The sequence below is a fragment of the Pseudonaja textilis genome, chromosome 3, assembly GCF_049901715.1.
Source record: "Pseudonaja textilis isolate UNSWEBS1 chromosome 3, rPseTex1.2, whole genome shotgun sequence".
NCBI classification, from domain to species: Eukaryota; Metazoa; Chordata; class Lepidosauria; order Squamata; family Elapidae; genus Pseudonaja; species Pseudonaja textilis.
This window is the reverse complement of record NC_141992.1, coordinates 98487933-98515647: the sequence shown is the minus strand read 5'-3', so window position 1 is coordinate 98515647 and position 27715 is coordinate 98487933. Positions and strand designations below refer to the sequence as shown.

At 39.0% G+C, this 27715-nt stretch overlaps 1 protein-coding gene across 1 annotated transcript; it reads right to left on the bottom strand.

Annotated features, from left to right (window-relative positions):
- Window positions 1-820: 820 nt before the first annotated feature.
- NPHS2 (NPHS2 stomatin family member, podocin) lies at window positions 821-27062 on the bottom strand. Its single transcript, XM_026703462.2, has 8 exons — window positions 26739-27062; window positions 23783-23886; window positions 15335-15407; window positions 14758-14840; window positions 12978-13181; window positions 10863-10918; window positions 1788-1866; window positions 821-1090 (listed from the first exon to the last, which is right to left on the bottom strand). Exons 1-8 carry the CDS (start codon window positions 27019-27021, stop codon window positions 821-823), a joined length of 1152 nt encoding a protein of 383 aa, XP_026559247.1. The 5' UTR covers window positions 27022-27062.
- Between the last annotated feature and the right edge of the window lie 653 nt (window positions 27063-27715).

Sequence of the window (27715 nt, the reverse complement as noted above, 5' to 3'; positions counted from 1 at the left end):
ATTTTCCAGAGTCTCCTGTTAAAATTTAGATCTGGTCTTGCACCAAAGCATCATTGCTGGCAAAGGGATGGAGCAGGAATTATCTTAGATCTCTCGGTGGTTTTCAGTAAGTTCTCAACTTATCAATATATCTTCTTTGTGGAACTTTTGAAGACAGCTTCAATGTCTTCAATGTCGGGCTGGATAGTTGTCGAGGTTTATCCACAATACTTGGCTTCCCCTTGCTCGCTGCTTTGTTCAGACATCAATGCAGGGTCCCCTCAATAGAGTAAAATTGGGGGGAATTTTTTTTTCTCTCTGGATTGATCACTATTGCAGAACCTGCTTTATGTAAGGACCAGCCTCTCCCCCGCATCAAATACTCTTGAAAACTTTGTATTTCAAAAGGAACTTTTTATTGAAAAGGGGTGAAAGCAAGTCAAAATTCAAGGCAGGCTCTGAGGCATACAACTAGGATATAGGAAATTAGAAACCCTTCTCAATAGTTCAATGTGGATTCCACCAATCCGCAGATGTGAAGATGTTATTGTACCAGGATCTCTGAGAAAGCAGATAAGAAAAATTTCTCCAGGCTATCTTCCAGGGTTGCAATCCACATGGCCCCCCTCCTCCCCTTGCATTCCCCCAAGAGATGAAAATTTTCCGGGCATTTGAGGTGCCAGGCAATGGTTATAAATCAGGTAAAAGATTATGCAAAATACAAAGAGAGGAAAATGAACTAAATGTATCAAATCTACCCTCCCCCCCTTCTTTCACTGAAGAATGGCAGATACATGGATCTGACATACAGCTTAAAATCATCTTTTGAATTCTACAATTTCTACAACATGGGGGAATCCTTGCCCTTGGACGTTTCTGGATTATTGTCACAACCTGAGGGGTTGTGGCCAGTGGGTGTTTGATTTACTGCAACTGAAAGGCTCAGGGGGTCAAAGGGTAAAGACAGGACAAGGGTTGGAGGTTTTTCAGAAGACAAGTTCTGCAGAGTGTGGAGGTAACGGAGCTGGATAGCAGCTGGAGTATGGGACAATGCCTCAGCTGCTATCTTCAGAGATTCAGAAGCAGCTTTTTCACCTTCAGCAGCGATCACCTACAACACAAAGGCCATTTGAGAATTGAATCTATTATTTCTATAACCGTATCACTGAGAGATACTGCCTTTCCTTAGCTTACATTAGAAAGAAAAAATACGTTCTACCTTCTATATTGTGTGACACTGCATTACTTTGTCCAAGAATCATCTGCAATATTTAGCTTAGTCCCAATTTTGTCCAGGGTTCAATAAAAATATCTGAACCACCGTTCCTAAACACAGCAGAGATTCTTTTAGTTCTTCCCCTTCAGCAATTTACACGCTAATTTCTAGTCCTGTAGATGCAGATTATTTATTGCCCTGCATATTTTTGCTTGTTTGTTCCGTACCAAAATAATAGTACTTTGTGCAAGCACTTTCTCAGGAACCCTGGTAACTAAATTCACACAAAAGAGTAGGGAGATGAAGCAGGGCAGAAGGTGGTGTCCTACAAGTTATGAAAAGCTATAAGATTCATAGTTATCGGAAATTGGAAAGTAGCTATATGGATCATGGAGACTAGTCAGTGGGAGGTCACTAACACTCTCCATTCTTCCTGTCTGCTTGCTTGCTTCCAGTTAATATTATTGTATGGGCTGTCATTAGCAGGTTTCTCTTCCTCTGCCCTGCCACTCCCCCTGAATCCAATACCACCAGAGGAAAAGCATTTCCTCTCCCTGTGATCTCCTATAATAAAAATGTAGTGCTGACTTACCCTCACTTTAGCATGACGCTGGGCTTCTGCTTGTGCAGATAGTGACACCTGGAGCTCAGCTGGCAGCCGAATGTCTTTACTGAAATAAAAATAGGAAACTGAAAAAAAGGCTACTCTCCAAGCTTAGAAACAGAAGACGCTTGACATCTTGAGAATATATGTATGGTTTTTGGTGACTATTTTTTTCTTGTCATGGACAATGCCATCTGATCTAATTATACCAACTTAATTCAGTTTTTCACTTCTGAGGCAAATTTTGGGCAGATATGCTAGTTGAATATTTGTACCCGTCAATCAGCTCATTTGGAGCTTCACTACCATTATCTCCATACCATGCCAACTGATTTCTTATCCACATTGCCTGCTTCAGGAATCAGACTGGGGTTCTAGAAATAGTCTGCCTACCCTGGTTTGATCCATGTTTAATTTGTTTTGACTTCTGTCAAGTTTTAGAAGTGAGATTCATTCTCACAAGATACCAATCCGGTATTTACAGATACAAATTCTCTTCAAAGATAAATTTTTATTCATTAATAAAGAAACTAGTGTTGTACCTACGCTGTCTTTTTATTTCTTTTGTTCTAAAAACAGCCCAGAGTCTCTCTCAATTAACTCTATATAGGCAGATTTGACCACAATTGCACAAGCTGTGTCCCCTGCCTGGCTACTTGGGACTATATCTCCACCCATCACAATCCCCAGTTACATTAAGGAGTCTATCATCATGGAGAGCTGATATTCTTCTCCAAAGCCCTATCTTGACATTCTCCTAGTTATCTTTTTTGGCAACAGTAAACATGATATACCCCAAAGGAACACCATTTTTTAAATTTTATGGGACCTTCACAGACATATGCAACAATCAATTTATGCCCTATCTCCGAAGCTCAAACGCAATTTGATTGAGAGTTGTCATACCATCTCTCCCCAAAATGTCTCTGGTCAGTTTTTGGAAGTTCTCCCCTATGATCTCATTCACTATAATCTCATTTTGAAAAAGCTGAAGATAGGGGACCAAGGGTGGTATTATTCTCCTTCAGAGTTGAAAATAGATTTGCAAGGCCTTGAATTCATTACTCTTGCTCCCTTTTGCCCCCTCTATGCATTTTACACAAATAAATGCCTTTTTAAAAAAAATTCCCTATTTTTGTATGGCTGTCATGGCATAAATATTTACATGCAAAGTGACTCCACAGGAATAAATCAAGGCTAAAGCATTTTGGAAGTGATTAAGTTAGGCCAGAGCATGAATCCATATAGTTATAATCCATAAATGGTTTCCAAGTTAATTTAAATTTTACATCAGACATTTTTTAGATGGGAAGTTATTTTTGACATTGAGACATATTCCCATAGTTTAATTTGCCAATCTTTTGAAAAGTTAAATTACATGTTATTTGGACATTGTTCTTCTTCAAGTACAATCTAACCAGTGCAGAATACAATGAAACTTTAATTCCTATGAACTGGTTGCAATGCCTCTGAAAACACAATTTCAAGCCTGCATTGGGGTTTTTTAGATGCTTATGCTTGTTAGAAATAAGAAAATTCAAAAATAAAATGTAGATGTAAAATGTAAAATGTAGATGTATATTATAGCATTAAGACAGTTCTCTATAGACATCCTCCTGTATCAAGTAATGCCACCCCTATTTCCTTCAGGATTAGGAGGACAATAGAAGAGATAAACCATTGCCCTAACTTTCTTTAATCAATTGAAGTTAGATTTTGTTTTTCAAAGCATCAGCTTAAGTTTACCAGACTTTTACTTTGTATAGGTGAATATGTTAGAGATGCATGTTGTTCTAAGATGTGCTGAATGTAACATTAATATGTAACAAGTGTGGTGTTAGGAATAGATATTTCTTTGTTCTCAGACCGTTAGAAAGAGGCCCTGCTGAAGGAACATTCTTTAATGCCAAGTAAGATAAGAAAAAGCCATGTTGGCAAAATGTGTGATAGGTGGTCATTGGGAGGTATCAAAGAAGATGATGTGGTCTCCATAAGGCGTCTCTGATTAGCTGTGCTTGGTCACTGGGTCGATGTAGGAGGGGTGTGGGAGGAAGGAGCGGGTAAACGGCTCGAAGATTTACTGTGGACCCGAGTCAGAAACAACTTAAAAAGCGAAGACTCCAGAGTGGAAGGGATGAGTGTGGAGATTCAGCGGCAGCGGCTTAATTTATGTTTTTACCCTCTAACTCTGGAAGTTAAATGGCAGCTTGAGAAAAGAGTGATTAAAGGAGAAAAAAGGGGGACTAGATGAGAAGAAGAGGTGTGAAGAAGGTTTTTATTCAGGAAAACTGCCTTGTGAAATTGAGATTGATTGTGAATTCTGATGATGGAAGAACTAGAATGATGTCTGCAGTCTCCATTTAAATCAAATCACCAAAAATAATTCTAAACGGCCACCAATTGGGGAGAACAAAGGAGACTCACAGAGAATTGATAGTCTCCATATAAATCACCCAGCTCCATTTAAATAGCCCAGCTGATTAGTCAGCCTGAATTTAAATTCCCACTCAGCTGATTGGATAACCTCCTCTAAACCCCCACCCAAATCTCATCCTTTCCAAACTCTAAAGCAGATGATTGGTGAGCTCATTCAAATCTTCTCCATTCAAATCTATCAAACAGCAACGCTTCCTCTTTAAAACAAAAACAAAACAAAACAAAAATAAAAAAAAGTGGCTTTAAGGAAAAATAAAGGAACTTTACACCACAAACCTCCAATACTTCTACCTCCACTATCTCAGTACCTCAAGACCAAATATTTATAGATAATGCTTTGTCTATAATCATTGATTTATCATATAATAATATAATAATTAATTGTTAAATGACCACTAATTTACTGATTCATTGAACTAATAGAGATTTAATACTGTATCATTGATTATCTAGTCTATTGATTGATTGATTCTTAGTAATAAGTTGATTGATTGATTTTTAGTAATAAGTAACCTTACTTTTGATTTGTTCTCTAACTTATCAATTAACATTTATTAATTACCAACATTCATTAAGTAATTGCCTACCTATCACATTAATTAGCTATTGTAATTGTTTAGTGTACTATTGTCATTGACCATGCCAGCCAGAAACTCCAAATCCTCCACTACCAAACAACAACAACAAAGTAGTATCTCTACCAATGACCTCTCAGACTCCTGTACATGCTTCAAATGTCTTAAAACCATCAACGAAAGTGAAAATAACATCAAATGTTACCTATGTGACAATCAAGCCCACCTTGCCTGCTTAAACTTAAACAAAGACCTAGCTGATCTCCTAAAAGCATCAGATACTTTCCCTTGTCTATGTCCATCATGTTTTCCTAAGCTAAACAAACCAAGTACCCTGCCTGACAGAGTTGATAGCATAGAATAACTCATGCACTCAATAGAAAAACGCTTAGCAACACGTTTTGAAACAATTATACAAGAAAGCCTACTTTCTCTTGAAAAAAAATATAGCACTAATAAGCGACTACCTATCAGCTCAAAATCAAATCCCAACCCAACAACCACTACCACAACTACTACCTCACTACAATCGCAACTACAACCAAAAATAACCACCAAACCACAACCACAAATAATTACTATCCCATCAAATAATTCCACAAATGATATCTCTTTACTCATCAGAGACACCATTGAACGTGATCAGAAATGTCCAAATGCCATCTTATTTGGTCTTGAAGACACCAACGAATCAGATCACATCACCAAAGTTCGTAATATCATAAGCAACTCAAATACAACAAACATCTCTCCTGAAGATATCATTGAAGTAACCAGAGATGGCCCTGAGTCCAAATACAATGATGGCTCAGTGGCCCCCAAATTTTGTAGAGTTGTTTGCAAAAATGAGTCCAGCAAACGCATATTCATTCATACAAAAGCCAATCCCAACCACAAAAAACTTCGCTCAAGACCAGACTTATCCATACTGCAAAGAATCTGCTCCCGTGAACTCTGCGCAGAATTCAAAAACCCTCTAGACAATGGAGAAAAGGACCTATACATTGACTACAGAGCTGATTGCATCAAAAGAAAGTCACACAACCCACAGCTCCACATCCAACCCTACCTCATCCAACCCACCATAACTCAAAACTAGGCATGCACGCCCCTAATTACCTCAATTCCAACTACAACTGGCCTTAAATGCAAGCTACTCAATGCAAGAAGCCTTGTGAATAAAATACCTGAATTACTCCTCTGACTAAATGTGGCTAAATTTGACATCATATTTGTCTGTGAAACATGGCTGAATGCATCTCTCCCTGACTCCATTACCACAGTAAGAGACTAACATGTTTACCGATCAGATCGTGAAATCCGTAGAGAATGTGGTGTTGCTATCTTCTATAAAAAGTCCTTACATCTAAAAAACATCCAAGTTACCCAAGAGCTTGTTCTTCCTGAGACCATCGTCTGTGAACTGTCCTTAAATATCACACTTTGATTCTTACTATGTTACAGAGCCCCTGATTATGACATCGAACATGTAAACAAGCTAACTTCACTACTAACATGGGCAACATCCTGCCCACACACTTTTATCTTTCTTGGTGACTTCAATCTACCTCACATTAACTGGACCCTAAATGAATATAAAACTGAACCCATACATGCAACCTTCTACAATGCTGTAACAAACCTGGGACAGGAACAACTAGTAACCAACAATACTAGACTTAACAACTGCCTTGATCTCATCTTCTGCAATAGTTTGAATTCAATTTACGAAATACAAATTAAAGAACCCTTCTCCAACAGTGACCACAGCATGATTGACTTTTGTCTCAACATATATCCACACAAAAATCAACACAACGATATGATCCCCAATTATAACTTCAAAAAAGGCAACTATGATCTTATAGACAACGATCTCTCAACCCTTGATTGGCAATTTCTATTCACTGGATGCAATACTGTTCAAGACCATTACAACATATTTTTACTTGAAGTCAAAAGAGTCATCAAATCATATGTACCAATAACAACTCCAAAAAGCAGAAAAGAAAGATTACCCATAACAATAAGGAAGCTTCAATCCAAAAAGAGATCACTTTGGCAGAAAAACAAATCTGGTCACGTTGCCAACTTCAAAAGCCGATACAAAAATTTATGCCACCAGATAAAGACTGAATGCACCAATTATCACATTAAACAAGAGGAAAACCTTCTACACACCAATTCCACCCGCGCTTTGTACAATTTTGTAAACAACAAACTAAAAGACTCAAGGTCCATCCCACCCTGAAAGGACCTAATGGTAAAGACTGCAACGACGACACTATTAAAGCCAACCTCTTAACACATTTTTTGGCTCAGTATTTGTAAACAGCAATGGATCACGCCCGGTATTTCCTAGTCGTACCACAGACAACTACAATGTTCTAATACATATCGATTTTACAGTAGATAATGTTGAAAAAGTACTACACAATCTAAACCATCTCTATTTATTCGACTGGACGGAATATGTGCCTACTTCTTTAAAAAGCTATCCACTGCCATAGCAGAACCTCTACGCATAATCTTCGAAAAATCTTTCAGGACCAGCTCCTTGCCAAAACTATGGTCACAAGCCATGGTCATCCCCATCTTCAAAAAGGGAGACCCCAGCCTAGTTGAAAATTATAGACCAATATCTTTATGCTGCGTCATCTGTAAAGTCATGGAATCAATTATTAACCAATCCATTATCCTCCACTAACAACCTACAAACACCCTACTCTCTAATAAACAATTTGGTTTTAGGAAAAAACTATCCTGTAATCTGCAACTCTTCCACTGCAAAAACATATGGACTACACAACTCAATCAGGGCAAAGCAATAGACGCAATCTACACAGATTTCTGTAAAGCCTTTGATTCAGTGGTACATGACAAACTACTCCTAAAACTAAAATCTTATGGTATCTCTGGACACCTGCATAACTGGATAGCATTCCTGTCAAACAGACAACAAATGGTCAAAATTGGGAGCGTCCTATCAAATTCTGGGGGACAGTGGTGTCCCCCAAGGCAATGTTCTAGGACCAAACTCTTTTCATACTCTACATAAATGACCTCTGTGATCATATCAAGAGCAACTGCATTCTCTTCGCTGATGATGTAAAGCTATTCAACACCACAGACAATGCTGCTACCCTTCAAAAAGACCTTGACTATGTATCAGAATGGTCAAACAAATGGCAACTTCAAATCTCAACAAATAAATGCTCTGTCCTACATATTGGCAAAAAAAATATCAGAAAATAAAATACAGGCTGAATCGTCAAGACCTTGTTGGTGATCCAAACTCTGTCAAGGATCTTGGAGTACTCATCTCTAATGATCTAACTGCTAGAGCCCACTGTAACTACATAGCCAAACAGGCATTAAGAGTTGTTAACCTAATCTTATGTAACTTTTTCTCTGGTAATATTACACTACTAACTAGAGCATACAAAACATTTGCTAGACCAATACTCGAATACAGCTCATCAGTCTGAAACCCACATTATGTATCTGATATTAACACAGCTGAGAAAGTCCAGAAATATTATACAAGAAGAGTTCTACACTCCTCTACTCGTTGCAGAATATCCTATGCCACCAGACTTGAAATTCTAGACCTAGAAAAGCTAGAACTACGCCGCCTTCGGTCCAATCTAAATATAGTATATAAAATCATACATTGCAATGTCCTACCTGTCAATGAATACTTCAGCTTCAACCATAACAATACAAGAGCAAACAACAGATACAAACTCAAAGTTAATCACACCAAACTTGATGGCAGGAAATACGACTTCAGCAACAGAGTGGTCAATGTCTGGAATACTCTACCTGACTCTGTGGTTTCTTCCGCAAACCCCAAAAACTTTAACCTTAGACTTTCTACTATTGACCTCACCCTTTTCCTAAGAGGTCTGTAGGGGGCGTGCATAAGCGCACCAATCGTGCCTACCATCCCTGTCCTATTCTTTCTTTTATTTTTTTATATGTATCCATGTATTCATAACTATGTTTTTACTTATACCTATTATTTTGTAAGCAATTGACAAACCAAATAAAATAAATAAACTATAAAATGTAATGTATTGAAGTCTTAAGTGTGGTTCTTGGCTCAAACTTCATGTTGAGGTCAGCTGAGATCCCCCGCTCTTTGCAAACAGCTTAACAAAATAAAATCTCTGTGTTTTCACCGATCCTAGTTTTTGTCATTTGGATTCATTTCCAACATGCTCACAACTCATTTTGTCAGGGAAATACTTGAAAGGAACAACTGCTGTTACTTCACTGATTTATCTGCTTCAGTTCAGACATCTGTCACATAAGGAGCACCTATTCTCTCTCATCATGATTTTACTGTAAAAAAAACAACAACTCTCCAGCATCTTAAATCATCCTCCAGAGCAGTATTTCTCAACCTCAGCAATTTTTAAGTTCTGTGCACTTCTGATTGGCCATGCTGGGAGTTGAAGTCTGTATATCTTAAAAGTTGCTGAAGTTGAGAAACTCTGCTCCAGAGACACTTGGAAAGGCTGAAAGCCGCTTCCAGTTTGCATAGACAACAGGAAGGGAACATGGAACTAATTAATGTATTTCACAGATGCCTTTACTGACTTGTTCATTCATTCATTCAATCAGTCAATCTTGGTCAAGGGGCAGTCCTAGTATTCTGAGTATCTTATCCCTAGTAAAAGTTACTAGTTGTAGTTTTTCTGGCCATTCACTTTCCATTCTGGATGGAGATGTCAGCAGCTCTTAAGACTAGACCGAGATTGAAAGCAGATTACAACAAACTTGCAGTCCTTTTTAAAAATTCAAATTTAATCAAAGAAAACCTTGTGTAACTTTTTCAATGTTGCATGGTATCTTAAATACTTGTCACAAGTATTGGTTGTTCTATTGTTGCTTGTACTCATAAACAATAAACAATGGAGACTCATCTAGAATTAGTTTATGCCTAGACTCACAATACAGCAAGGACCATGTCAGTGTTTAGAGTCGGTTTAATGTAAGGGTTCCAAGTAATATGCCCATAGCAAACAGAACTCAGAGGCAAGCAGGTTCCTCAAAGAACCTGTTTATTGGACGTATCATACTGGCACAAACTGATGAAAACCCACTGTAAAGGTTCCCACAGTTTTCACCTAATCAAAAGTAAAGGTTCCCCTTTCCCAAACAATCAGTCACATGGTCCAATCAAGGTGCTATCTGGTTGCTTGGAAACTTCCCCCCTCCTTTTTTCAGCCATCTATGGGAACGTCCTTGGTTCTCAAGGGAAACTATTTTGTTTTGGCTACAAACTCTAGCTATCTCTGTTCCCCCCTCCCTATTCCTCAGCACCATTGTGGCAACACTGAAGCCTCCAAGATGGTCTCAGTCAGTCCAGCTTCAGAGTTGACGGACCAACTAAAATAACACAAAAGAGTATGAAGGCTTTGGAGTTCTCTAGAACTCTTCATTGGAGACAATGTTATCAAAAATAACACAAAAACAGATTGGAGAAAAATCTACAGCTAAGGATAGATAATTCAGTTATGACACACATTAAACTTGTGCCATCATGTTGCCATCATGTGATGTATTGCAACGTTTCCCCCTTCGCGGAGCTGGTCTGGGCATGGTCTGGGTGTGGTGTTATCTGGTTCACGGGCCACCAGTTTGACACCCCTGAATAAGTTCTGCAATTCATAGCCAGAGTAAATATGAAGGTAGACTGAATGTCAATGGAAGTATCACCAGTAATGATTATAATATTCCTGTCTCTTTCCATCATGCTCAAAGGTTGTGAGTTTTTGTAATCTAATGAAGATTCTGGAAAAGGCAACTGTTAGACAAACCATTATGCCATTTTTGTTGATCCTAATAAAATCAATGTAACCATCAATTTTATATTTCTTCATGGACTGGCATAAGTATAACAATTATAGGGCAATATACAAAGAATATGTAATACTTGAATGGCAAGTTACAAATTATAGCTAACAGTTAAAGATTTCATTCTTTTCCTGTCCTGATATTTTGATGTTTTTTTGGTTTTACAGTGTACAGATTTCAAACCTACATTTCTGTCAGCTCCACTTTGATCCCCCACTTACAGGTGATGGCATCCACCGCCACCTGCATAAAAAGTAAAAAGGAGATATTTATATGGGTGCCAAAACTCTTTAAATAAACATATAAAATATTATCTTAACCCTCAAACAAAAATTTTCAAATAGAGACTAACTTTTCTTGGGGTCCTTAAACATAAAGGAAAGGTATCATGAGTTTATGAGAACTAATTTTTTTTAAGGACATCTGCTTAGAGCAGAGATGTTAAACTTGTGACGATATGTCATCACGTGACGTATCACAATTTTTCCTCCCTTCGCTAAACTGGGGGTGGGCGTGGCCAACGTGTGACGCATCTGGTCTGCGGGCCGCGAGTTTGACATCCCTGGCTTAGAGAATAAACCCAAGTTTTATAATACTTCTCTTAATTCCTATTAAGAGCAACTGCACCTGTGATATTAAAGTTTGATCCTTCAACTGAATGCAAAATTCTACCTTCTAGGCTGCCACTGAAAATAGAGAAGCATAAACTGAAAGGAAACTGGCAGTTGAAAAGGGGAAAAAAGGATACAAGGCTTAGCGCCCATTTCCAGTTTTCTCTGTTATTCAGGGAACACAAGGCATATTTTTCCACTTTTTATTTTAGAAAATGAGTCAATAGAACAACTTATTAGTGTTCCTTATCTGGGTGTAGTTTTCTCTGAGACTGAATCTTGCCTCTCACACTCAGAGGAGCACACTTAGAGCATGGGCATGAGTGAATTTACAGTTTAAATTTTTTTTAAAATGCTAATTAGCTTCCTTAGCCTTAAACTATTTCAAGCCCCATGCTTTTCTGTGGAGCTGAAATTTGGGGCTTAAATACATATCGCTACTAAAAAAAATATAATCACTTCTTAAGGGCATCCTGGGTGTGGGTCAAAGGACTTTAGCTGCTGCAATCAGAAATGAATTGTGAATTTATATAATTTGTTCAGGAATACAATTATTGGTGCAGAATTAATGCCATGGAAATTGACAGACAAAATTAGAACAGAAAATTTCAATTAAAGACTTGTAGAATTGACAAATTATTTGATGGTCCTCGACTTACGACCACAATTGAGCCGAAAATTTATGTTGCTAATTGAGAAATGTGTTAACTGAGTTTGCCCCATTTTACGACTTTTCTTGCCACATTTGTTAAGTGAATCACTGCAGTTGTTAAATTTCAGTCACCAAACTAACTGTTGTAAGTCGAGGACTACCTGTATTCAAACACAGCAATTCCTAAACATTTTAGGCTGGTATTTACTCCAGCAAGATTTGAGCAATTGGATACAATGATTAAATATGGAAGAGTTAAACTTTATAGTGAACATATGTGCATTTGCAGAGCTTCAGAGACAGAAGATATAATATTATTTGAATGTCAATTGCATAAAAAAGAGAGAGATCAGTATCTTGGACTACACTCTAAATAAATGATCTAGTAAATAAGTAAATAAAACATTAATTAAAGCAACATATTTCATTTGCAGACAGAATTCAAAACTTGCATGTAATTTTCTTTTTCAATTTAATTTGTTTCTTTTAGTCTATTTTAATATATGGTTTTATTAATGTTCTGTGTTTTATATTCTGTAGTTTGATATAAAATATTGTTATTGCTTTTTCTTTCTATTAAAAGGTTCTTGTTTATTTGTTTCTGTATTTATTTAAATAATTTATTTGCTGCTGTGTTCTGGTTAGCTTAGAGTGATTAAATAAAAATAAAATAAAAAAGTATAATCCAAAAGAAGTTTAAAAAGAAGTTACAACAACATTCTTGTTTGTGATAAAGTGGGATTGCAATAAATGACTCTTGAGAAAATTATTCAAAGTAAAAGCCTACAATTATTGGCCTATTTGTGGTATCTAGCTTGGCAGGTATTGAAAACAAAAGCTGGATTGAATGTATATTGGTCAAGCTTAGCAATGCAATTCTTACAAATTTGCATCTTTTGAAATATCTTTTAAGAAAGAGAAACTGTCCAATAACAAGGTAGCGTTATTTTATTCGTGTCAATTCAATGATTACGATGTAAATATTTGTGATGGTTTTGCCCCTCATGCAGAGTTATCACAAAATCCTCCTCTTGCTCACCTTTATCTCCTGGCTGATATTCTTTCTCTCCATCAGAATGTCAGTGAAAGTCCGATGTGCCAGCAAGCGCTTTGTGATAGTTTGTATCAGCATCTGAACTGCATTAGAACGATTAGCGAGGGTGGTCATCAGCAGAGTAACATTCTCCATTCGATAGTAGCAGACAGTATTTAATTCTAAAACAGCCATATCACTGGTGATCACCTACAATAAACAGAAGGCATTACGGGTGATCTTCAAGGTAATAAGATGAAAAAGGGGTGTGCTACTGGTAGTAATTTTGTCAGTCACTGGAAAGAAAGAGCAAATCCAGGACTTTCAAAAATTGGACAATGTTATTATTATAGTATCTGGGCTGGTAAAAAGCATAGGAATCTCACAAGATAGTTTAATAATATCTGCCTGGCGTGTGTTTTTGTATGGAGAAGTGGCAAGCACAACTATGACAAACTTTCTTACATTTATGTAATTAGTTCATTTTATGTTGAGGTATCAGCTGTAAACTTTTGACTGCCAACAATGGATTGATTGATTTTATAGAATTCGGAATATTACTCTGAGTATTTTATAAGAGTGGAAAACATGTGCACCTGAACAAAACACAAATTGCCTTACAAAAAACTCATCATGATCTCAATAAATAACCTAGTTCCAGACCAGGGAGCCCAGACATATTTTCAAAGATTTGTCAAACTCTTGTAGGGTAGGAGCTGAATTTCACTGGTCAGGCAGAATCATAGAGACAGGCAGTGCCTCAAAGAACCAGGTCCTATGCCATGAAAGCCCTTACAGGTGAAAATCAGTACTCTGAATTGCACTCAGAAGCAGACTGGCAAACAATGTAGGTTGTGAATCATTAATGCTATATGGATGTATCAAGTGTGGCCATCACCGCAGCAGTTTTAGACTAGTTATAGCTTTCAGGTGGACTTCAAGAGCAGTCAAATTGCAATATTCCATTCTGAGGCAACCAAAACATAAGTGACGGTCTGAAGGGCTTCTCATTCTAGGAATAAAGCACACAAAATGAACCTGTGCAAAGATGATCCTAACCAAAACTGCCACCTGCTCTTGGAGCAGTAATTGTGAGACTAGGATGGTTCCCAAGTTATGCACTGGTCTCAAACGGAGAAGTGCCACCCTACTTAAGACCAAAGGTGAAAAAAAGAGATCCAGGGGCCCATCCATTTAGTCTTCTCAGGGCTGAAGCTAAGTGTCTCCATCCAGACCTGAACAATATTCAGGCATTGGGTTAGGACAATGACGTTGGGCAAGCAAGGGTTGAGATGTACAATTGAATATCACTTGCATACAGATGATACCAGATCCAAATTTCACCCAGCAAATTCATGTATATATTAAAAAGCAGAGGCAGGAACATGCAACCCTGTGACACGTCACAAGAAAGGAGGTGTGGACACAACCTCTCTGTTAACACTGACTGGAACTGACCACTAGGGAAGGAGAACCACTGCTATATAATGCCACCCATTCTTAATCCCCCAGGCTGTCTATGAGGATACCATGGTAGAAGGTACTCAAAACTGCTGAGAAATCAAGATGATTACAGTACCTCATCCTGGCTTGCCAAATGTCATTAAAACTTATAATCAAAAGAGAATCTATGTAACTTGCTATAAAGCATGAAAATCCTTCTGAATGGAGAATCTATGTAACTTGTTTCTATAGTGTGTCTGCTTAGCAGCTGGCTCATATCTTGATTAATCCATGTGATTTTCTCCACCAAGTGAGCTAGAAAAGGATAAATAAACTCACTTACCTCACAGAAAGGAATCTCTAAAGTTTTGAGACGAATGTCTATTTTGTGGTAAGTATCCAGACAGGGAAGGAGAAAAAATAAGCCTTTTAGGAGAAACAGAACAGCATGGAAGTTACATGACAGGAATTAAGAGCATGTATATATAATAAATGTGTAACAAATATCCATTTGGAAACAGTTAGTATTTAGAGTTGTGTATGTGCAACTATCTTAAACTGTCTCCCTCTCAATTCAAGCAGTATAGAAAAAAATATAGGGATAACCCGATTGTAACAAAGCTGAATTTAGTTTCTAACGTATCACAAATGAAGCTGCCAATATCATACCATTTTATTTTCTACCCTATTGATTACATAATCCAAACAATGAGAATTAGCAGGGTGATTTCTTCACATGATGTTCACTATGTATTTTAGCACAACCTTAGTTGTGCCATTGTTTCTCAACAAGGTTGACATTGGTACCTTCTTTTACATCATTAGTGACCCCAACAGTTCAGTCTATGTAGATGTCACAGAAAGTAGTGTTATATTTAACTTGTGGTCCTATAAAAATCTAATAATCCTTGTATACTTACCAGGCCCTCTTGGCCTTCCATGAAGAATATGCCCAAATCGGAATAAAACAGCTCTCTCATATTCCCGTACAATCTGCCATAAAAAAAATGAAGATGAATAAAGATGAGCAATTTGGGAGGAAGTAAAAAAAAATAGAAGCAGATAGTGCAAAAATTTAGCTCCAGGATTTTAATAGACCTCTTAATGCCAAGTGGAGGAAATGTAAAATGATGAGAGGAATCAGCCTTGTACTTTTTTCTGTTTTAACAACCTATGGCAGCAATCCCCTGCCTTTATGGCTTGGCAGTCCAGCGGAGGGGGAGGGAGGGGAACTGGCCCGTCACTTATGTAAGTAGAACTATGTGCATGTGCCCGGCCCGCCATTCACATAAGTAGAGTTGTGAGCGTGTGTGCCAGCTCAATGCTCATGTATCCCAGTACTAAATGGGCCATGGCCCGGTAGTGGGCCACGGCTTGGGGGTTCAGGACCCATGCCTTAATGAACCCCACTTATGGCTTCCTTTAAATCAGGAATCCTCAACCTTTACAGCTTGGCGCCCTGGGGGCGGGAAGAGGGGAACCTGCTCGCCACTCATACAAGCCTAGCTGTACATGTATATGAGATAGCTCACTGCTCACACAAGACAAGCTACACATATGTGCACTGGCCCACTGCTCATGTAAGTCAAGCTGCAATCATGCGCACTGACCTGTTGCACTGTCTTGAATGCATTTGGGTCAATATTAAAGGGGGGGGATGACATTGGGGTGTACTGTAGGCCAACCAACCAAACAGGGGAAATAGATTAACTTTTTGCTAGTCAGTTAACTAAAGTATATAGGAAGCACATCACAATAATGGGGGATTTTAACTACCCTGACATAAACTGGGAGACAAACTCTGCACAAAGTGGAAGATCCAACAATTTCTCACAAACCTAGCCGACAACTTTGTTTCCCAAAAGGTAGAGAAGGGAACAAGGGGATCAGCCATATTGGACTTAATTCTCACTAACAGAGATGAAATGATAGAAGGTGTTGAAGCTACAGGAACCTCAGGGGGAGTAATCATACAATATTGGAATTCAACATTATGCAAACACAAGCAATAGAACAAAGTTAAACAAGAGTCTTGGAGCGCTAATTTCAATAAACTTAGAGAGAGCTTGGGAAGTATTCCATGGATGAAAATCCTCAAGGGGAAAACAACTCAAGAAGCTTGGGAAATTTTGAAAAGTGAGATTATAAAAGCCCAGTCTAGCACAATATCAAAGAAGAAGAAAAATAACAGCTCTCAAAAGAAACCAGCGTGGCTGCATAAAGAACACTCTGTCAAATTGAAAGACAAAAAGGACAAGTATAAAAAATGGAAAGAAGGGCACATAACTAAGGCAGAATATCAGCAAATAGCCCAAGTCTGCAAAGCTCAAGTGAGGAAAGCTAAGGCCCACAATGAACAAAGGCTTGCCACAGAAGTAAAAAATAACAAAAAAGCTTCTTGCAACATGTTAAAAACCAGAAAGAAGTCAAGGAAACAATTGGTCCATTGCTGGTAGAAACTGACAAGGTGACAAGCAATAGAGAGCAGAACTACTTAACTCATTTTTTGCATCTGTCTTACACAGGGAAAAACAGCCCGACCTATCAAAAATAGCACCACAAAAAAAGTCTACCCTACACAAATTCAAATCACCAGGACCAGATGGATTACACCCCAAGGTTCTGAAGGAACTGGCAGATGAGATCTCAGAACCACTGATCTATATCTTTCAAAGATCCTGGAGCACCGGGGAATTGCCAGAAAACTGGGAAAGAGCTTCCCATCTTCAACAAAGGGAAAAAATAGACCCAGGAAACTACAGACCTATCAGGCTGACCTCAATACCAGGGAAGATTCTGGAAAAGATAATCAAGCAACGAATCAGTAAACAATTAGAAGCAAACTAACTAATAACCAAAAGCCAATGTGGGTTTGTCAAAAACAGTTCATGCCAGACTAATCTTATTGCATTCTTTGACAAAGTGACAAAATTAGTGGACCAGAGGAATGCTGTCGATATAATTTATTTGGACTTCAGTAAGGTATTTGATAAAGTAGACCATAACCTACAACTTGATAAAATAGAAAAATGTGGGTTAGACATTATCACCACCAGATGAATTCCTAACTGACTGACCAACCTCACTCAATGTGTAGTCCTCAATGGAACCGCATCTACATGAGGGAAGTACGCAATGGGGTACCCCAAGCTTCTGTTTTAGGCCCAGTACTCTTCAACATCTTCATTAATTATTTGGATGAAGGGATAGATGGGGAACTCATCAAATTTGCAGATGACACCAAGTTAGCAGGAACAGTCAACACTCCAGAAGATGGGCTTAAGATATAGAAGAATTTTTTGCTGCAACCTCCCCCCCCCGCCCCCAAAAAGCCAACACAGTTCTAGGCTGCATAAACAGAGGGATAGACTCAAGATCATGTGAAGTGTTAATACCACTTTATAATGCCTTGATAAGGTCACAGTTGGAATACTGCATCGAGTTTTGGTTGCCACAATGTAAAAAAGATGTTGAGACTCTAGAAAGAGTGCAAAGAAGAGCAACAAAGATGATTAGGGGACTGGAGGCTAAAATATATAAAGAACGCTTGCTGGAACTGGGTATGTCTAGTCAGGCTGCTTGCGGCTGTGGCCAGTGATGGCTCTTCAAATTTCCCATCACGAACTGACCAATTACAGGTAAGTATACTAATACATAAGACCCCTCCCCACCTGGTCCAGTTCAACTGATTGGAGCCTCGCCTACCATACGTAATCACGTGGGTAGGCAGGAATTTTATGGGTTCTACTGGACCTGCGCAACTCAGTCTCCGTTTGGCTCCTGAACTGTTCGGATGGATCTGTTGTTCCTCCCGTCTGTCTTCTTGGAATGTCCTGGAAGGTTGAGTTGGCCTGGCTGTTCCCGCCAGGGACTGCTTTCCCACTATCCTTCTGGACCTGTTCCTGTCTTCCCGACCTGTCTTCTTCCCTGGTCTCAGGTACGTGTTTGCGTTTCCCAACCGGGGCAATGTTAGCAGTGGTTATTGCGTAGTTGTCAGGGTTTGTTCTGTTATTTCTTTTGCTCGTGAAGGGCCTCCTCCTCCCTTCCTACTTGTGTTTTGTCTGTTTGAGAGGTCTCCCCCCTCTGGTTGTGTTTTGTTTGTTTGAGGGGTCTCCCCCCTCCCCTATGATTATTTTTGAGGGGTCTCCCCCTCCTTCCTTGTATTTGTTTTGTTTGTTTGAGGGGTCTCCCCCCTCTTCTGTGGTTCTGCTTGGGTCACCCTTCGTGACTCTACATGTGAGCTGGTCAATGTGTCTCCTCCAGCTTCTCCAGTCCATGGTGTCTTCCCTGTATGAACGGGGCCCAGTTATCTGGGTTACTTTTTCTGGTACACACAGTGGTTCTCCTGTGAGATTTTTTCCATGTACTGGGTCCCCTGTTTGAAATATGCGGCAATTATTGGAGGAGTCTATTGGTTTTTCTGGGTTATATGTGGGGTGTAGTCTGTCTAGGTGTAATCTTAGTTTCCTCCTCATTAGTAACTCTGCTGGGCTTTTATTTGTTGTGGCACTGGGTGTCATGTGTTGAAAGGTTAGTAGCTTATCTATCTTTTCTTGTGTGTCCCCAGGCCGCAGCTTTTGTAATGTTTCCTTCATGTAACGTACCATGCGTTCCACCTGTCTGTTCGTAGCTGGGTGTCCCAGTGCTGTCAGTGCATGCCTTATCCCCTGTTGTGCTAGAAATCCCTCGAATGTTGTTGCCGTGAATTGTGGCCCATTGTTGGATACAATTAAATCTGGCAATTCATGTGTGGCAAAAAGTTTCCTGAGCTGTCTAATGACGGCTTCTGTTGTGGTGGAGTGCATGATGCTTACTCTAGTAGCCATTTGGAGTAGGCGTCTATGACTATTAGAAATGTGTGTCCTTTGGTTGGGCCTGCCAAATCAATGTGTAAACTTGACCATGGTCCCCTTGGTGTTTCCCATTCGTGTTTTGGTGCTGTGGGGGGTGTTGGCCTCGATTCCTGGCAGCTTTTACATGTTGCCACCAATCCCCTATTTCCTTATCCATCCCTGGCCACCATACATAACTCCTTGCCAGGGATTTCATTTTTACAATACTCGGGTATCCCTCATGTAATAATTCTAGTATGCGTTTCCTTAATCTGTCCAGTATGACCACCTTAAGTATTGAAAGCGCTGTTTGTCGATTCCAGAACGGTCTGACAGTCTCGTCACTCTCAGTTTCTGGCCATCCTTTTCCTACCCAATTTAAAATCCACGCCAGGTTTTTGTCTCTAGCTGTTTCCCTAGCGATGTCTGCTGCCGTTACCGGTAGGTTTTCTAATGTCTCTATTTGAAGGGTCGATGTGGTTGGTGCTGGGTCATCTTCTATGTCAGGTAGAGAGCAACGGCTAAGCATGTCAGCATGATTTATGTCCTTTCTGGGTCGGAAGGTAAATTTGTAGTTATAGGCAGCCAGGAATTCTGACCACCGCATCATTCATGGTGACAGTATATAAGGTGCAGCTTTGTTTCCTGTGATGATGCCCAGGAGTGGCTTGTGGTCTGTGACTAGTGTAAAAGTTCTCCCGTAGATATATTTGTGGAAACATTTTATTCCGGTGACAGCGGCCAATGCCTCTTTGTCTAATTGACTGTAGTTCCGCTCCGGCTTTGACAGAGTCTTTGAATAGAATGCTACAGGTGCTTCTTTCTCATCTGGTAATATGTGGCTGAGTATAGCGCCGACGACGAAAAGTGATGCATCGCAGGTTAGTGTTATTGGAAGTGTCTCACTGTATTGTATTAGTACGTGGTCTGATATGATCAAGTTTTTTATCTCCTGGAATGCCGTTTCTTCTCGTTGCCTCCAGGACCAGGTTGCTTTCTTGTCAAGGCAGCCTGTGTAGTGGTTCCAAAATGGTTGCTTTCTGTGGTAGGAATATATTATAAAAGTTAATGAGTCCTAAGAAAGCTTGTAGATCAGTTTTATTTGTAGGTCTGGGGGCTTCCTTGATTGCTCTGACTTTATTTTCAGTGGGGTGGATTCCTTCGCTGTCTATAAGGTATCCTAGGAATTCAACTTTGTTGGCGGCTAATTGGCACTTCTTTTTTATTTTTAGTCCTGCCTCCTTGAATTTGCCTAGGACTTTCCTTAGGCAGTCACACAGTTGTTCTTTGTTCCTGGCTGATACCAGGACACCATCAAAGTATGGTACTACCCCCTTTATCCCTTGCAATAGGCGTTTCATTAAGCTCTGGAACACCCCTGGGGTGAAGCTGATGCCAAATTGTGGTCTGTTGCATTTGAATGCCCCCGTGTGTCACAATTGTCTGGGCTTCCGCTGTTTCGGGGTCAACGGGCAACTGTTGGTACATCTGTGCGAGGTCTAGTTTCGTGAAGATTTCATAAGGGAACATAATAGATGCTGTACCACTGGAACCGGGTATGCACTTTGTTGGAGTGCAATGAGTTTATCCAACTGTTCATCAATTTTTGGTTTTAGTGTGAAAGGAACCCACCTCACCTTTAGTCTTATGGGGGCTATGTTTGGGTTTAGACTAAAAGAAATTGGGGACCCCCGGTACTTGCCCAGTTCTCTGTCGAACACATCTCAGAATTCTTCCATCAGGTCATCTTCCCACACTGTCTCGGTTATGCTGTTTATCCCTGTGACTTCGATTCCTAATGGTGCAAACCATTCAAGTCCCAATAGGCTAGGACAATTCCAGTTGACTATGGTTAGTGGAAGGACTCTGGTATATTTTTTGAATGTTACCTTGAATTGTCCGGTACCTACTACGGGGATTTTGTTCCCCTGGTAGTCTTTCAGCATTAGTGTTTGTCTTTCGAGTTCTTCTGTTGTCTTGGTTCCAATGGCTCCGTTTCTCTCTCTCTCTCTCTCTCTGGGGTGGCGGGGTGCTCCATCTTTGCCTAGGGTTGTAGTTCTTTCTTGCTTGGCATGCCCTAGCAATATGTCCCCACCGTTCACAATGTTTGAAGATTGCATCTAGGAAACGGCACTCGGAACGTGGATGGTTCCCCTCGCAACCGGCACAACAAAATTCTTTCCTTTTTCTGTTCCGGTCCCTTCTGTCCTGTTCTGACCGGAGTTGATTTACCCCTTCCTCTTCATCTTCCGATGGGGACTCAATGTCCTCGTGGTGGGTTGTGGCAGTGTTTTTTGGGGTCTCCGGTGGCGCTTTGTTCATCCTCCACATGGCGGCTGTTGATTTCTGCGTTGCTTCCGCTGCGGTGGCTTCCTCTATTGCTTCTTGGAGTATTATTTTGGGTTTTGTTAATAATTGGCCCTGGAGTGTAAGATCTCTCAGTCCCAGGACCACTCAGTCTCTCATGGCTTCATCCATGTTTAGGAATTTGCATGCTCCAGTGATGTCCCTCAGCATTGCAATGAAATTGCCGATGCTCTCGCCTTTTTTAAAAAAAAATTATTAATTTTCAATAAACAAACATATACAAACAAAACACGAAAACATAAAACTTCTTTTTGGAAAGCGGCTTAGTCCCGGGTTACATCTTTGTGTACAGACATAAATCAAATTCATGCTCACTTTGTATACCATTTCATATCTTATTTACCATTCTATATTTTTTATATGGCTTCTCCCCTCTTTTCACTCTCTTAATTCTATTTTATATATTTCATCTCAATTTAAATCATTATTCTTGTATCTTTTGTCCATTCTGTAATTATCTACTTATCTTTTCTCTTTAACACATAATTTCTTCTGCAATCACTGATTGAAGTATGACACTTTTATATCTTTCCCCTAAATTTAACACTTCTTCTTAGAAATGGCGATTTCTACCTACCAGGAATTACAAGAACAAGAAGACTGGGATGAAGAAGAAGAAGCCATCTTTAATGAGCAAACAACTTTAGCTGGGGAAGAAAAAGGAAAGAGGGGAAAGAGAATGGAGAATTTAAGACTTAAAAGAACAACCCAAAGGGAAAAATAAGGTGAAAAATCAGTACAATGTCAGAAAGCAACAGAAAAGAGGAATGCAGAAGAGAGTGGAGATTAAGAGGGTGGAGATCAAGAGATGGGATGGGGGGTAAAAAGGCTAGATTGGAGAAGAAAGAAAGGGAAAAAAGGAAGAGAAGTTACAAAGGTTTGAAACAAGATGTAAAGAAACAGTTTTTTTTTCAGAGATAAAGGGTAAAAACATAATTAAAAAAGAGATTCTGCAAAAGTACATAAGACTGTATTGTTGTATTTGTATTTGAAATAAAGTTAGAAAACTGGAATATTATATGATTTAATAAAATATTAGAGGGAATGTGTAAAATGCTTAAGATTTAATGATAGAGTTTAATTTGCTATGGATTATTGTTTTAATTATATTATAAACTTACTATTTTCTTATTTTAAAATGTAGTATGTAGCTTTAGAATGTACTAAGCAGAATCAGAACGAAAATTATATATTATTTTAAGTGCTCTCGCCTTCTTTTTGGTTGCAACGATAAAACTCATGTCTTTTGATTAGGCAGGAAACAGTTGGTGTGTAGTGAGCCCTCAGTATTCTTTCCAGGTCCCGCCAGGCCATCGTTTTCACGTCAGTGGGTGCCGCTAATGCTTTGGCCATCTTAAATACCGCGGGATCGCAATGGGTGAGGAAGAAGGCTCTCTTCCTGTGTTCAGATACATTATGGAGGAACATGAGGAATTGGTCGATGTACGATTCTCACTCTTTGGTTGCTGGATCGAACGGTGTGGGTGGTGTGTTGTTTCCGGCCATTTTGCCTCGATGCGTTGCCAGTGTTCGTCGGTTGCTACATGCTCGCTGGTTCCCTTTGTCTCAGTATCTCACCCTCATCACCAGTATTAAGTCACGGGAATGAGACTCAGGACACCAGCATGATTTCCAATTGTTTTACTTCCGTCTAGGACTGAGCGCCTGAAGAAACCACGGCAGCCCTTTTTATACTCGGGCTGCTCGCGGCTGTAGCCAGTGATGGCTCTTCAAATTTCCCACCACCACGGACTGATCAATTACAGTTAAATATGCTAATACATAACAGTTTGGATAACCATTTGCCTGAAGTGGTGTAGGGTTTCCTGCCTAATCAGGGGGTTGGACTAGAAGACCTCCAAAGTCCCTTCCAACTCTGTTATTCTATTCTATTCTGTTCTGTTCTATTCTATTCTATTCTATTCTATTCTATTCTATTCTATTCTATTTACTGGAGGTATGTTATATATGAAAGAAATATTCTTATCAAATAGAACCTGTTCAGCAAACATAGTAACACATAATACCATTGAATTCATGATTTTTTTTTTGTTTGTGTGTGAGTTGAATGCAAGGCTTCCTGCTGTATCCAATAACATTTGGATGCATGGACTTTACTGATTGCTGTCTCTTATATGTATCAACTTCAATCTCTAGAAATACTCCTACCTTCATACAGAACCAGATGGAAATGGGAAATGTGATTATGATGAGAAGGAGTGAGAGGATGATAAGAAGCCACTCACAGATGCCAAAACCTGGAGACTTTAAACCTGCAGAAAACAGATACAAGATATATGATTTTCCTGGTTTCTTTAAACCTGCATTTTTTATTGGAAAAAATCAGATTAAAAAAAAGTAATAAGGAATATGTACCTGCTAACCCACATTATTTTGGGAACAAAGGATATTATAGGAAGATGAAACAGAACTGAGATAACATGCTCAAATTTCATCTGTAGATGAAAATAGGGATTCTTCTATATTCTAATTCGGAGTAAAGTTCCAGCATATGTTTCAGGTCTTTCTTAGGAATATCAACTAGTTAACTACTATATCTGGAGGGCACCATGTTGAGGAGGCTGGTAAGTTCCTTTACTATTATGCTGAAGGACATGTATAACTGTTAAGATGTAATAATTTCCATTTATAACTGATGCACACAAGCAGCATGCATAAACATGGTACAAAAATGAAAACACATCAGAGTGCAGCTGACAATAGTCATAGAATACTTGTAGCATAAATGCATTTGGGTTGAATCCTCACATGTACTTAACTAGGGTGGAATCAATCTTTGGCAACAATAGTACCAAACCCATTCCTCCTTGTTTCCACATTGTTGCACTCATCTTGATTCCAATCCATAGATTGGTATTATTATTATTAACTATTAGTATTTCCCCTTATTCCCCAATGTCAGTCTCAAGGTATGTAAACTCAATTATGCTTCCATAATATAGGAGGCAAGTCAGGTGATCCACAGTGAGTGTGATCAGAAAGGAGCTCTGGATCTTTCAAGCAGAGGTGAGGTTACTCCTTCTATCTGATCCCTAGTCACTCTCTTCAAACACCATTCTGTTATTATCCCCCGAAAAAGGTGAACTTAGTGGCACGTGAAATGTCAAAGATGAAGGGACATAACAGTGTGTAATAGCCTATGGGTCTCTGGATGCCAATACCACTCTTAGAATTCCTCCTCCTTTATTCTTTCTTACATTCAAGATTTGCCTGAAATTTTATCTTGATGGACATCAGAGTTTAGTAAAAGGAAAGCAGAAGAGATGAGAGAAATAAAGCTTGCATGCAGGCGGACCTAGAGCTTCACCTCCCCCTTCTATAACCAGCACAATTTTGTGTCGAAGAGCCAAAGAAAATTCACAAGCATTTTTCCATGAAGTATTCTTCTCAGAGGTGAAGCCTGATCAGTTACAAATGAATCCTCTTTCATAAACTCAACATTAGGAATATATCATTTTTACCATTTGAGGCCGTCTTGGCTATTTTTATCAACTACCATTAATTTCACATGTTCTGACAAAAGCAAATACACTGTGGAAATTGTAAATCAAAATATTTGGGGGCTGCTTGTCCATTCTCTAAAAAATAAATATCTATATTTCATATCATTTGACAATACAATCAGTACATAATTGCCTTATCTAAGGAAAGGTGGTAATGCAATAGTAGAGCCCATGCTATGGATATAGTACTGGTAATCCAATTCAAACCCTGCCGTCCTTAGCAGTGGTAAGAAAGAACTATTATAACTGTTCCAATCATAAACGAAGCTGAGTTAGAATGACCAGTGAAATGGTTTGATATGAGATTTTTTTTTAGAGTGATACTTGTAGATTCTTCAGAGTGGAATCTTCATATAGATAAGCACTTGTTTATTGCTCTGCTAAGCCAAATTCATTTTGGAAATCAGAAACCAATGGCAGGCTACCAGGACCAAATCTACTTAACCTAAGTCCTTTATTAGTCACAAAAAAAAATTCAGCCACAATTTCAGCAGGGAACCTGTTTGATATTAAATGATTTGGAATGACAGTAGGCAATTCCTGGAAGCTTGCAAGGCCTTCCAACAAATCAACCATTAACATACCAGTAAATCCTACTTTCATATCATTTAAAACCAACCCAGATTGGTAACATAGATAAACAACCAAAAAAACCCCACTCTTCCACATGCTGAAAAATGAAAAAACTGCAGAAATATAGCCACAGTCAGAACATCAATAACCTAATTATTAGGCTTCTTCTGAATCTCTAGTGAATGTCTAATAGCTAGGTCTCACTGATGCCTAATTTCCTAAGGTTTCCAAGAAAAAGATTATAGAAGAAAAATTAAAATAGAAGCTGAGACCTACCAACCGGAAGCTTTGCATCAAGTCTTCTCAATGGAAGAAGCATATCACAGATCAAATGACTATCACTTTAATTTGAGTCAAATTTGAAGTCCAAATCTTTCATACATTCCCCATTTTAAACACACACTAAATTTTACATTCACTGAAACTAATGTTCAGAATTTCTGCTTGTGCTGTATACTGCGCTAATATTTGTCCCTGGGAGGCTAAGTATTAACATTGCTAGGTAGCTTTTGTATTTTCTTTGCTTTTAGGATCCTCATCTTAATAACTTTGCAATAATTTTGTTGATTTCTTTTGGTCATGTTGTCTTAAAACGTAAAGCAACAAAGAAGTGATGATGTTTATTACAAGATCTCCCTTGTTAAATTCTCATGATATATTACAGAATTTAGTCCTTTTACATGTTGCCACTTCCCAGAGCTGGTTGCTATCTACAAGGGAGAGGACAGATAAATTGAACGTATTTATATCACCCTGCTGTCTTTAAATAAACATGACTTACAGGGTAGGTCTACCAGATAAGAAAACATGCAAGAGATAAGACAACATTTAATTCCTTGCTGTCTTCTAATGCTTCCTGGATTTTAACAACCCAGATTGGTTTGCTTGTCTTTGCTCCTTTTCCTCATACAATATAGTGTGGGCTTTAAGGATTGTGGATCTAAGATCTCTTAAACTAGGTTCTCCTCAGGAGATGGACCTGTCCAGGGGATGATTTACTGGTGTTGTGTCCCATTTTCTTCCCTTACCTTCCTCCTGCTTCTCACTCTCAAGCAAGGCCATCACCTCCATTTCTTCATCAAATGACACCACATCATCCACATCAACCACTGTGGAAGTATGGATTTGGTTGCCTGCTTGAAGGGTGCTTTTGGTGTCCTTCTTAAATTTATTCTGATTGGATTGCTGCTTCTCTTTGCTGGCTTTCTGTCTGTGTGCCATCTTCTCTTTTTTGTTCCCTGAAGATGACCTCTCTCTGCTTCTCCCATGCTTCTCTCTAGAAGAGCTCCGAGACCTTTTTTCATCGCTCATTGTGTTGTCTGCACTGTAGAAAGCAGCTCTACACGAGAAGGTGGGAGACTGTGCTGCCTAGAAATTTATGTTGCCAAAGGGGAGGGAGAGAGGGAGGGAAAGTACAATGCAAGAGAAGAATCTTCATTCTCAGGCAGGGAGCTACTGGACAGTCACACCAATCCTGAATTTCAGAAAGTATGGTAAGAATGGAAAGGTAGGCTGCAGCAATGCAGTATGATATATTATAGAGCAAACTGAGAATGCAAGCTTATTATTGTAAGGAAAAATCATGGCCAAATTACTTTCCCCTTATTTGTATTTAGGACATCCAGATTTTACAAGATGAGGAGTGATAAGGAAGCAAAATTCTCTATAAAGAGCTGCTGGCTAGATCTCCTAGAACAATTCCCAACTCAAAGAATGTCAGTGTTAGTAGTATAATATACAGATTCTAGAATATACTAGGAAATGAACTAAGTGTAATCTTCAGAATGTACTCACAGTCCCCTTCTCTCCAGAGGAATGCAATACCACTGAAGAGTTAAACAGCCATACTTTTTGTCATCATTTAGGTCATTATCTCTTTCATGTATGGCTTTAGGACTTCTATATATATACTATATATATATAGTATATACTATTCACTATACCAGTGAATAGTAAATAAGATTGTCCCTGGAAAATAATAGCAGTTCTCTCTCATAAATATCCC